The sequence below is a fragment of the Physeter macrocephalus genome, chromosome 4 (genome assembly GCF_002837175.3).
Source record: "Physeter macrocephalus isolate SW-GA chromosome 4, ASM283717v5, whole genome shotgun sequence".
Classification (NCBI taxonomy): Eukaryota; Metazoa; Chordata; class Mammalia; order Artiodactyla; family Physeteridae; genus Physeter; species Physeter macrocephalus.
Genome location: NC_041217.1, coordinates 116,297,525 through 116,310,537, shown reverse-complemented (window position 1 = coordinate 116,310,537; position 13,013 = coordinate 116,297,525). Strand labels below are relative to the sequence as shown.

The window sequence follows — 13,013 nt, the reverse complement described above, 5'->3', positions numbered from 1 at the left end:
TAAAAATGCTAGTTTTCTTGTCACTTTGTAAATAACAGCGAAGAATAACATTACCAGGAGCTATCTGTATTTTGCATCCAGATTCCTGTTGTATGCGTGAGATCTGTTCACCTCCTCTGCCAATTACTAGTAAGAAAAAAGAAAATTATTTGCTGAAAGATTTTAAAGTATGTTTTGATTATGTTTTTTCATAGCTTTAAAAAAATTAGATTACTTACTAAATCCAACCATCCCATCTGGAACTTTGTATTCTTCTGTCATTACAGACCTGCTAAGAAATAACAGAAACCAACATTTTCCTTCAAAGAAAGATAGATAATTTGTTTACAAATAAAGGTAAACAAAAATGGAAATCTAATGGCTCCTAATAGCTTAAACTAGATTTCTAGGCACATACTTAAAATACTCAAAGTCAAAATATGGGGCCTGAAGAGTTAAACCCAGTATTTTAATTAAGGTCATACATATCAAGTGAGGAAGGTATGGTGGACGGAACAGTCTGAAGGCATGAACAAAAAGGAGTTGGGGTGCAGTTCAGGAGATATCATTTTAACAGTTATTTTAATTCAGCTTAGTTCTTCTAAAGTGTGGCTAATTCCACCCATCCTTTCAAATTACAAAAGTTATCTCACTCAAGAAAACAGATCATTTGCTATCACCTATTTGAGTCAAGGGAAATGAGCTATATATACTAAAAAAAAAAAGCAGACACACATTCACTATATACTAACTTGGCTGTGTTTCACATACAGTTCAACTAAAACTTGCAAAGTGCTCTTTGAAAAGCTTTTATTTGACTATACCTTTGCTGCTGATGCATCGGTGGTAACTGTGTTCCGAAAGCTACCAAAAAATTAAATAAAGTGAAAATTTAATTTAATTGACATATATTTAACAATATAATCATTTTAAGCAAATCTGAAATCTTTCCCTGACACACAACACCCTGAAGAGCACAACATTTTATGCAGAATACTTAACACTGAGAGTGGGCAAGAAACTCAGTGAAATGGCAGACATTATTGGCAATAGCATAGAAAAAAAACTGTCCTTTTTCAAGCAGCAAAAGCAAAGATTAAGAAATGGAGCTATAACCCCTATATTCATAGCAGCACTATTCACAATAGCCAAGACATGGAAATAACCTAAATGTCCATCGACAGATGAATGGATAAAGAAAATGTGGTACATATATACCATGGAACACTACTCAGCCATAAAAAAGCACGAAATAATGCCATTTGCAACAACATGGATGCAACTAGATATCCATACTAAGTCAGAAAGAGAAAGACAAATATCATATGATATCACTTATATGCGGAATCTAAAATTTGACACAAATGATTCTACCTACGCAAAAGAAACAGACTAGTGGACAGAGAACAGACTTATGGTGGTGGGGGGTGGTGGGGGGCTGGGGGAGGGATGGAGTGGGAGGTTGGGGTTAGCAGATATAAGCTAACATGTACAGAATGGATAAACAATGAGTTCTTACTACATAGCACAGAGAACTACATTCAATATCCAACGATAAACCATAATGAAATATATAACAACTGTACTTCAAAAACAGAGCTATAAAATAAATTGAACATGTAAAATGACTTAGCAACTAAATCTTAAATTATATTGATACATGGCCATAATTGAAGTGGGAGATAGGAGGTATATTTTTACAAATAAATTCATACAAAAAGAAAATTTATGGCCTTCAACTAACTTCAAAGATACCCAACAAAACATAGGAACAAAGCCCTAATATTAAAATCCACAGTTACTTTAACTTTTAACCCAATTTAAAATAAATACTTACAGTCATTTTGAGGAGCAACTTTCTTAGCATCTGGCTGATCTGCAAAATTAAGAGTCTTTTAATTTTTTGCCAGTAAGTACAAACATAAGACTTAGCTCCCCCATGCCCATTCAAGAATACCAATATAAACATTTACTGAAATAGCTGAGGGTATGGTTTATCATTTGAACCGAAACTGCCAAAACTCAACCCAACACTTAGTGATCGAAAGAAAACGGCATTTCTTTCATTCTCTTCATGTTTAAAAGATGCACAGACATTAAAAAAAATTCTTTTTTACTGAATCAAATCACTGACCTTAATGTATGTTAAGCACTTTAGAATGATACAAGACAAAGTATTTAGTCCGTTACTTAGCAAAACATCACATGCTAAAGTCTAATGATGCTTCCCACTGTAGGAACTGAAGATTGGAAGGAAAAAAACCTATCAAAATGTGAAAATTTGACATATCAAAAGTTGAGTGTATCTGACAGTGAACACAAAGCTATGCAAAATAAGTAAAAAATCACATTACAAGGCAATCTCAATCTAAACTGTTCTACTGTTCCTAACCAAACATTTCACAGCATAAACTTCAAAAGAAACTCAAACAACTACATGACTTCATCTTTATCTACATCCTTTACACACATGAATACAATGCGTACCTTAGAATAGGCAACCTACAGCTCAAAGTACTACGTTCTCCTCCCCCCTTCAAACTTAAATGATTAAACATCAGAATGTTGTGCAACAAAAATTCAGACACATAATCCAAGAAATATTTGTGTCCATTTAAGAATCCACTGGTTTATTTCACGTTTACATACTGAACACAGGTAATAAATAAAAATTCCTGCCTTTAAAAGGAGAGGGCATTCCCTCCCAGTGTGTTGTACTGCTCGGACTTGTCCAAGAGCCATCTACACATAAAATAAAAAGAATACATTACATACAACATCTGAAGCATCATTAGCTCATTTTTTTTGTATATTAAAACCTCACTATAAATGTGAAAGACACTTAAATAAAAGGAAACCAAGTACTCCTGGTCAAAAGCTACAAATACATTCTATACGCTCATTCAGAATCCTCCTTTAAAAAAAAAGGGCAAAAAGAAAATGTATCAAAATTCATACATCAAATCTAAAACAAAAAAATATGTGCAGACTTCTAAGTTCAGAAGGTTCAACAATTATGTTTTTAAAAAATACAAGGCACTGTTTATCTACTGTTTTAAGCCACATTTTGAGTTAAACCTGAAACACAAAACAAGGTACTAAAACAAACAAAAAATGGTATAACCTGCAACACACTAAAGTAGCAAACTATAGCAACTTCAACCTTTAAAGTGAAATCTGAAATAAAGTAATGAGAATACAGCATCTCAGATTAATTCATGTATGATGAGAAAAACCCATGAAATGTTTCCTAAACATTTTGTATTTTTGTTTTCTTCAGTATATTAACAAGTCGTCTGTGCAAACTATCAATCTGGCACAATCCTAAAAGAGGGAAAATGATGTTTTCTAGTAAGACAAAACTGGCTGGTTAACTCAAATTTTACCTACCTTGTCTAGGTCTCTTTTCCCCCCTCTCCTTTTGAGGCCAATATAACCCTTACAATTTTAGGAACCTTATGATAAAAGCAATGTTTCAACAAAGAACATTTGAAAAATACTGAAAATCACTTCAACTAAACCCTGTGTAAAACAATTTAAAATATTTATGGCTATAACTTACCTCCATCTTCCAAAGGTCTTTTCTGTCCCCCATAACCATAGTCATTTGAATTCAGTGATGTACCAGCATCACCTCCAATTTTTGCTGCAATCTTAAAAAACAAAAAACACACCGTCATTAAGGATAGCATCATAACTACATTATTTCCTAATATATGCTAAATATCTATCACATAAGAAAATTAATTTGATAGACAAATTAAAATTACAGTTCAATTTATTACTATCATTAATAACTTCAGAGAGTTAACAAATAATCATCATCTGGAATTGCTTCTGATATATCTCTATAAGAAGAAAGAAGTAATCAATTAAGAATCTTTAGAAGACTGACCAAATAACTTTGAGGAAAATATGGATCCTAATTCTATCTTCTCCATGTCTCTCTCCCATGACTCTCTATTTGTTGGTATAGGGAGAATGTGAACATGCTAAGGCTGTGCTGTCTAATAAGGTAAAATGCTAGCCACATTTGGTTACTGAGTATTTCATATGTCTAGTCCAAATTGAGATGTACTTCAAGTGTAAAATGCACACCAGATAGCAAAACCTTGGAACAAATATAAAGAATGTAAAGCATCTCAAAAATTTTTATATTGAACACGTTAAAATGGCAATATTTTAGATATGTTGGGTTAAACAAAACATGTAACTTGCATTATACTTCTATTGGACAACCTTTTTCTAAGGAAACGAGGAGGTGCGGAGGAAGCCTGGGAAGTTGTACGTCTAAGAAAGTCTGTTATAGAACCACAACTCATTTCATTGTTACAGACTTTTAACTTTTAGAGTGGGGAAAACATCGTATAAGAAACACCAGCCTCGGGGCTTCCCTGGTGGCACAGTGGTTGAGAATCCACCTGCTGATGCAGGGGACACGGGTTCGTGCCCCGGTCCGGGAAGATACCACATGCCGCCGAGCGGCAGGGCCCATGAGCCATGGCCGCTGAGCCTGCGCGTCTGGAGCCTGTGCTCCACAACGGGAGAGGCCACAACAGTGAGAGGCCCGCGTACCGCAAAAAAAACCAACCAACCAAACAAAAAAAACACACCAGCCTCAAGTCATAAGTGGGGCACAACCAAGGGTTATTTACTGCATTTTTCTATGAAAAGGGAAATGGAACTAAAATTGCGGAGTGCCAGCAAAAGGCCAAACTCTATATTACAATAAATGTTTTATACTCATTTTGTCACTGAATCATCACAACAATTCTATGAGGCAGAGTACTTAGTGAGATAGATATCCATTTTACAATTGAAAAAAATCTCAAGAGGTAACTTAACCAATGTTACATAGTAAGTCAGTGGTGGAGAAGTCCCAATTTCTACACACCTCCTTGGCAGTTACTGTAAGTGGTAATCACCAAAGATGGGTGATGGGCTCATTGGAGTTCATCACGTTATTCTTTCAATTCTGAGTATGCTTGAAATTATCCATGATAAAAATTAAACAGAAATTGAAACTTTTGGTGACTGGAATTCTTCTAAAAAGGTGTTGATGTGGAACTAAACCAAGTGTCTCAAGCTTCATTATAATTAGAAAACTGGAAAGGATAAGCGTATTCAACGACTTGAATCCAATATGTATCACGTAAGTCCTAAACATATATCAGTTCCCATATACCAAATGTATTTCCTAGGATTCCTAGGTTTCCCTTTTTCTCATCTGTAAATGCAAACACCCACCACAAAGCATATTAGGATTAAATATAAAAATGCTCAACAAAAAAGGTATACAATTATGTATTTCCTGACTCTATAGCTTTGGTCACTCTAACCTATCTTAATCATCTTTCACTTTCTCAAAAGCTTATTCAAATCTTTGATCTAATTAAAATCTTATTTATTTCCTTAAAGTTTTCCTCATCACACCTGAAAACTGCTTTTCCACCCTTCAGTTTTAAAGCAATCAGCATTTGAATTGTTCCTTAGGAAATTTAACATACTGCTAGGCATTGATGTTATGAGGAAAATATTTCTGGTCCAAGGAAAGAGTAATACTAATGAAAGAAAATGGTTTAGGCTGGTAATACCTTCTGCAGTTAGCTTTTATAAACACTGAGTTTGAAAAGCAGCACTCCTTGAACTCCAAGGAACTCTGCACAGATGAAGGATATTTATTTATACCTCCCTATCCACTGAATAGTTCTAAAAATATCCAACTGAAAATAAAATTGATCCTTAGTTCACTCAGAAGAACCAGTTAACACCATCTCAAAAATTCAGAACCAATACAAAAATATTAGAGAAGAACTTTTAGAAAAAATGCTAACACAGATTTAATCAATTCTCCAAGATCAATAGAAAACATACACTTCCTAGGTCACATCACAGAATTTAAGAGAAACAGTAATTCCTAAAATCCAACCTCTAACTACATAAAATTCTTATGAGACTAGTAGAATTAAGTGTAGGTAACTTCTTTGATTTTCAATTTACAATAAAAATTCAAGCTTTCCATTTGGACCCTCCCTACTTCTCAAATGAGTAAATATTTTTTGTGCTTTCAATGTTTTAGCATTTTCCACCTTTCTTCAATTATTCCTAGAATCCAAGAATTTTGGAGTTGAAAGGAAATTTGAGATTATTCAGTCATACCACCTGATTTTAGAGATTAAAACGACAAGAACAAAACCACAAACAACAACACACAAAAAGCTGATTTTCAGAAGTAATTACCTAAATGCCCAAAATGACTATCTCCTAATTTTCAGTCTACATGCTTCCTTAGGCTTTGGGGTCCAACCGTGATTTGGGGTCAGTGGTAATTCTGGTTTTACTGCTTTGTGTCCTTGCCAAATTTTCTTAAGCATTTTGTGCCTCATTCATCTTCTGTGTACAAAAGAGATAAATAGTTTCTACACTTACCCTGTAGAATAGTTGTGAGAATCAAATGAATTAATATAAATATGCTTAGCACAGAGCCTAATATGTAGCACATAAATTGCCAGTTACTATGAACAAATCAGCACACTTTAATTCAACTATAAAGCAGGTTCACAAGCCTTCAAATATTCAATTTAAAAAATTTAACAGGTTTTTATTTGTATTGGCTAAAGATATACACTTTGAAAGAACATAAATATTTTCAGAACAAAATTTCATTACTGCTTTAATTCATTAAAGATATCTGTTGATTCAATTCAATAAATAATGAGTACCTACTATGGGCAAGGTCCTAATGGATTCAATTCCTATGCACCAGAAATGTGAAGAGGCTAGAAATATTACTAGTCCACCACTTTATTAGCATTGTCCCCTCTTTACAGCCCAGAAATCTTTGATTATCATAATCAAGCTTTGCTATCCCATCTCAAAATGTGTTAAAAAAACAAAAACAACCAAACAATGCCCCCCACACACTCAAATGCTAGTTTTCACTGAAGAGATTAATGGTAAGTAAAAAGTCAACAGTTCTATTTTACAAATTTTTCACTGCATTCAAACATAATACAGTCTGAATTACTTTCACAATTATCAAGAAAGAGATTTCAAGAATTGAGCACTTAACGACTAATTTAATAGTTGCTTAGAGGGGAAGTGATGAGGATTGATATTCTTGCATAACCTGTGATCTACCACTCTACTTAGTCTCAGTCTGATTCACTTCTATCTTCATATAACCTTAAGGGGAAAAAGGTAGATAGATATATCTCAATTTTCCAGTGTTTCAAAGACAGAACTTGTTATCAGTGTGATCACTAAAGATCTAATCAAAGAATTTCAACATCACCCTCTGCAGTTACAGTTTGAAATACCCAAATATAAATTTCTAAAGTACACAGGTTGGAAACCCTAAACTAGAGAAGCAGTCTGGTGCCCCTGTGCTAGATTTAGCTCACAGAATATTATAAAAATCTGGAAATTTCACATTAAAAAAATAAGCTATTAGAATTCTCTGGAAAAAGACTGAGCAACTCGGCCTCAATTGCCTGATGGCAACAATCAGCTAGAGTAAATGCTACTAGCATTTACTAGATAGGGACCAGGGATCCTAATCATTTGTTCTGCTTTCCTGCATAACAAAGAACTATCCAGCTGAAATGCCAATAGCTTCCCAAGCAGTATGCAGCTCTTTGAAGGCAAGAAGCTGTTCTTATACCTCTTCCTTCCAAAGAACACAGCACAATACTCTAGACAAAGAAAAGAAACTTAAGGTTAGATGGAGATTTTGGAAATATAATTTAGTATCCATTAATATAGATAAGGAAAAAATTCTTTCAGGGATTAACCTAATTTGTCCCTTCAGCCCAAGCACTTTTCCCTATACTCCACTTACATAATCAGACAAGCAGCTCTACAACCAATATACGGAGGCATTCTCAAATGAAACCAGAAGGGGCAATTCAACTCAAATGCTAAATTTGAGAATCTCAGGTTTAAGATCAATTCTGTAGAAACAATCAAATTACAGCAAAGACACTTGTAAATTATATTACAGAAAGGGCACTGGGGCAGCTATTGGCATATAAACAGAGGACAAGAAATTAACAGTTTGAGGACAATTTCTATATTTAAAAAAGCAGTCTAAATAAGAAAATTGTCTTCAGAAGTTGTATCCACCTGTACCTTTTCTCACCTCATTTTCCACCCTCCTTCCCCCACCCAACCCTATCCTCCAGTGACTTCACTCTTAGGTTCTTGTCATCCTGAAAACCCCCATACCTTTGCACATGCTGCTTCTTTCTCCACTGGTCAAACTCTCACTCATTCTTTAATGCCTTGCTTAAAAATATCAGTCCTTTACTTTGGCAGTTAGGTACCCCACTCCCTGGTATTGTGTACAGTACCTGATTCATAGAACTCTAAAATGTTTACAGAACAAATGGATGAATTAACAGTGCCCATATTCTGTCTACTGCTTGAAAGCGTTAATCAGATACTTCTATTCTTTTGTCTTTGGTTCCTTGACCATCATAGCTTCCTAGAAGGCAGAAACCCAATTAACACATTTAAAAAGTCTCCAGTATTTATGTACAGTGCCACAAATTAATTCAATATGCTAGTTGAATATAATTCAGGTGAGTCTTCCAATCCAATCTAATAAAACCCTTCTAACAGAGTTCTTGTCATTATGTAAATGTTTCAGTCACCATTCTAAACACGTTCAGAAGTAGTAATAAGAATTAGGTGAATAAATCGCAGAATTAGGGTTAATGATGACCTTCTGTTGATTCCTTGGAAAACTTCTGATTAAAAACAAGTACAGGTACATTTTTATTTATAATGTGTTCACATTATAAAAATAAGAGCGCTTTGCTACATCACTAAAGATTTTATGGATTTTGACTCAAATGATCCTTTAATCCAACCGGGGGATGAAAAATAAGTTAACGAAGTGAACTCCTAATGTAATCAAAACATACCACAAAATTGGATTCTGATTACCATGAGCTTAACACTGTACTCTAAAAATGTCTAGCATCTAACACGCATCGTGTCATAACGAGAATATAAGATTCTTACTTTTGCTTAGACACAAGTCCATACCAACATCACACGTTTTAAAATTACATTAACGGACTATCTAATAAAGTTCCAATAAAATCCTGGAATACAACTTTTTTTTTTTTTTTTTTACAGCTTTTGTTTGGGAAAGTGGTGCCTTCAGGGCAAATGTACGCACCTACGTAATACAAAGAGGTCTGGTCAGTTTACGACTCTGAACTGAGAGGCAGATTCAAATTGAAACTTAGGGTATAATGGCCCTGAAGCCATTTTGAGAAGTAAGAGGGAAGGAACCGTAGAACACGCGTAAATCCCGCCCTGAAGAGGGATTCCAACCCGGAATACGAGTGCTCTCCTCTAATTCTCTTCCTTGAAGGTGTGAAAGCGTATGGTTACCGAAAGATTAATTGCGGGAGAGGTCGAAAGGGTTGGAAGCTCTAAAGACTGCTTTAATGACAGATCCCTTCCCTTACCATGGCTCCTGCGGACAGTCCCTAGTCCTTTCCCAAACTCATTACTAGAAGCTTCCATACTATTGTGTAAAACTACGCGCGCTTTACCCCATGGAAGAGGATGCTCACTCCGAGGAAAAGGAAATGCTAACACCTTGGAGAAAAAAGCGCGAGTACCGCAGAAAAGGGAGAAAAATCTAAAGCCATCTTCGCGTAGCACGCGTTGGGGTTCAAAGTGGCTTAGACACCAAGAACACAAAACCGAGTTCCAGCCTCCATTCGGTATTACCAACGTGGGGAAACGTGAGTCTCGTCACATTTCAGAGGGCGGAAGGGCACTTCTTTCCTCTTCCTCATGCGCGAAGAAGTAGCGGCCTACTCAGCCAGCGGCCAATTACCGTGAGCTGTCGGGGTCTCGCCGCGCGGTCCAGACTTACCTGTCGGGCTCTCTGCAGCGCATCTTTGAAAGCATCGTTAACTCCTCCACCACCGCCGCCGCCGCCTCCACCACCAGCTGAGCCAGAAGAGGGTGGAGGCACTGTTGAATAATCTGCCATGCCTACTCTACAGTGGCCGCTACCGCTTCTTCGCAGGGATCTCTCAGCCAACTGCTAAGAAAGAAAGAAAATGGCGGCCGTCGAGGCTGTATCACATTCTTGTGCGACCATCGTGCCGTAGAGGGGCGGAGACTGAAAGAAGAAAATCTCGCGATGTTTTGTAGCAACGCGCTGGTGTGGGGGTGGGGCTGGAAAAAGACAGGCAGCGACATATCGCGAGAATTGTCTTTAGATTTCGCGAGGATGGGGTTTCTATTGGCGCCTCCTTTATGTGCGTTCTTGGGTTGAGGTGGTGCGCTTATCCCTCTGGGGTAGTGAATAAGACTGGTGAGCTGGCCGCCGTCTGCTTGAATTTTTGAAAGGCTGGAGGAAAGGAGTAGTTTCTTATCGGTCGCCGCCTCAGGGAGGTAGAATGGGTGGATTTTCCGCCGAGGGTCATTCTGTGTACCAATGGGGAAGTGGGGGACGTCGATAGGCGTAACGGCGGCGCAACAGTGTCTAGAGCGTGCCGCCGGGAGGGCATCTGGGAGAAGCGCGCTTTGGCCGCCGCGCGGTGATGCTCCCGAAAACGTCCGCCCGGCATAGCGGGAACGCGGCATGATTTTAAGGGTAGTAAGGTGTGCCTGCATTTTACTTCTGGATTGTCAGTTTTGAGTTTTGTCACAAGTGGGGATGAATTTAGGCCGGAGGCCTTAGTTCTCGAGCTGATTTCGGAGTTTTTGTGTAAATTCTTTGGATGAGACTGTGACGATATGACTGCCCTTTTCTTTACCGTTTTAAAATGTAATTGTTCCTAAAATTCAGCTTTATCCAGACTCAGTAACCTAGTATCGTATGTATCCATGGCCAGTTTTATTGAGGTCCTTATAGATAAGAAACAGCGTCCATTTCTTGACCAAAATTGGCTTTGTGGCTTCTTCGAAATAGTTTCCCTCAGCCGCAACCTGTGAGAACTCGGATATTTTGTATTGTCATCCCGGGACTAGATGATGATGATGTTGATTATTTTGTTTTTTGTTATCTACTTCAGTTACCAGGTAATTTCTTTCTGGAGCATATCGTGGCACGTAGTTTACTGCATTAGTGGTAGTAGTTTCAGACCCATTAGAATGCGTTAGGAGTCGATCACAGTGATTTTATTTTTCCCCCAAATTCTTTCCTTTTAGATAACAAAGAATGAGGTAAAATGAACTTTACCAACTTTGGTATTTTGTGTTTAATGAGTTAGGTCTCAGAGAATACTTTTCCCATTGCTAGTCTTAGAGTAATTAAGAGAAACGTGTGCTGCAGTCTTCCTTATACCTGAAATTAATGTATCCACTTGCTCAAGGCCCAAAGTAAGTCTGATAACAGTTACATGCACACAGGTACAAGTGGGCCATCATTTTCCTGTAATTAGCTTTTCCTACCATCTTATCCATTTACAGCTCTGATTATGTCCTTCAGTGTGCATAGCCGTCTATTTCGATTTGGGGGGGGAATTTATTTGTATTTGGAAAAGCAGTGAATGTGTTGGACTACAGATTTAAGCATAACTGGTAAAAAGAAAAACTGTATAAGCAGTGTTGGGTGGTATTGCTAAATAGGATTTCTTCAGCTGTGCTCTGAGAAAGTCTGTCCAATAAATGGCATTTATTAATCAGTAATTGATTTTTTCATATTTTATTAATTAGACATATACCAGTTTGTCCTGATCAACATAGTGTTAGTCACAGAGTGATATAATTTACCTCCAAAGAAATAAACTTTGTTTCATGTATACCACAATTTTAGTTATCTCTAAACATTGAAAATAAGTAAAGACCTCCATTTCGAGTTTTTTTGGTAGTCTCCTGGAACTATGGGTGTTCTAGTATGGGAACCATTTGCAATCAGTCAAGTTCAGGATTTCTCAACCTTAGCACTATTGACACTGTATGGCCAGGTAATTTTTTATTTTATAGTACTACTGTGCATTGTAGTATGTTTAGCAGCATCCTTGGCCTCTACCCATAGATGCCAGTAGCACCTGTACCAATATGAGAACCCCTATACCAATTATGACAACCAAAAATATCTCCAGAGATTGCAGATGTCCCCCGGGAGGCAAAATCACTCCACAATGAGGACCACTGGTCAGCCTTGATTGCTGCCCCTGATTTTTCCATCAAGAAGACCTATTTACCTTACTTCAGAGGTATATTCCAATTTCCACTGCTTTTCATCTCCACTACTCCTGAGTTACCATCACCTCAGTCTTGGGCTGTTACAGTGGCATTCTAGTTGTTTTTTCTGCTTCCACCCTTACATCTTTACAATTTACTTTTAAAAATTATGAAATTTTGTACAGCGAAGTATATAATTATGTATGTAATGTCTCAAATGTAACAAGCACCCATGTATCTGCTTTCCAGGAATGTTCTCCAAAAAGTAGACCATTACCAGTATTCCTGAAGCTCAAGGGTGCCTCTCCTTGAATGTATTACAATTGTTTCTTCATATAGCAGCTTAAAAGCTTTCTTTAAAACATAAATCAGATCATCTCACCTAGTCTGCTCTCCTATTGCACTTTAAATCCCATCTCCTGGAATGGCCTAAGGGTGCCATGTAATCAGGCTGCTATCTAAACACTCCTGCTCCTCATTCCATGTGAGCCACCTTGCTGTCCAAGAACATTCCTGCCTCTAGGGCTTTATGCTTGCATTTTCCTCTGCCTGATTCAGATGTTCTTATAGACCTTCACATGGATGATTTGTCCTCATCATTTGGGTCTCAGTTCAGATGTCATCTCCCTAGACCATCTCTGACCTCTGTCGTGCCATTCTGTACTCACTCTCCAATTACCATGTTCTCTTTATAGAATTTATCGGAAATTATGTCGTATGTGTTTACTTGTTTATTGTCTGTCTTCCATTAGATTGTAAACTGCTGGAGAGCAAGGACCTTGTCTGTCTCTACCACTGACTAGTCCCTAACACATAGTCTTAGCATTCTAGATATTTGTTGAATGAATGAATGTTGAAAATAATCCATCTCT

The 13,013-nt window shown here is 37.1% G+C and overlaps 1 protein-coding gene across 22 annotated transcripts in view; it reads right to left on the bottom strand.

The window, feature by feature from the left end:
- The window catches only part of FUBP1 (far upstream element binding protein 1), a 36,432-nt gene extending 26,317 nt beyond the window's left edge, over window positions 1-10,115 (bottom strand). For 12 of the 22 annotated variants that reach the window (XR_003679580.2, XM_028489219.2, XM_028489226.2 and 9 more), the window contains exons 1-7: window positions 9,878-10,112; window positions 3,542-3,632; window positions 2,659-2,721; window positions 1,817-1,855; window positions 804-843; window positions 219-271; window positions 55-126 (exon numbers count right to left, since the gene is read on the bottom strand). Coding sequence is in view for 21 of the 22 variants with exons in the window: in XM_028489219.2 (XP_028345020.1) it covers window positions 55-126; window positions 219-271; window positions 804-843; window positions 1,817-1,855; window positions 2,659-2,721; window positions 3,542-3,632; window positions 9,878-9,997 (478 nt within the window). In the remaining variant the exon portion in view is untranslated. Of the gene's footprint in view, window positions 1-54; window positions 127-218; window positions 272-803; window positions 844-1,816; window positions 1,856-2,658; window positions 2,722-3,541; window positions 3,633-6,219; window positions 6,373-9,877 lie in introns of all 22 variants that reach the window. The other 10 variants (XM_028489223.2, XM_007113224.3, XM_028489229.2 and 7 more) reach the window with 5 other exon arrangements.
- Window positions 10,116-13,013: the final 2,898 nt, after the last annotated feature.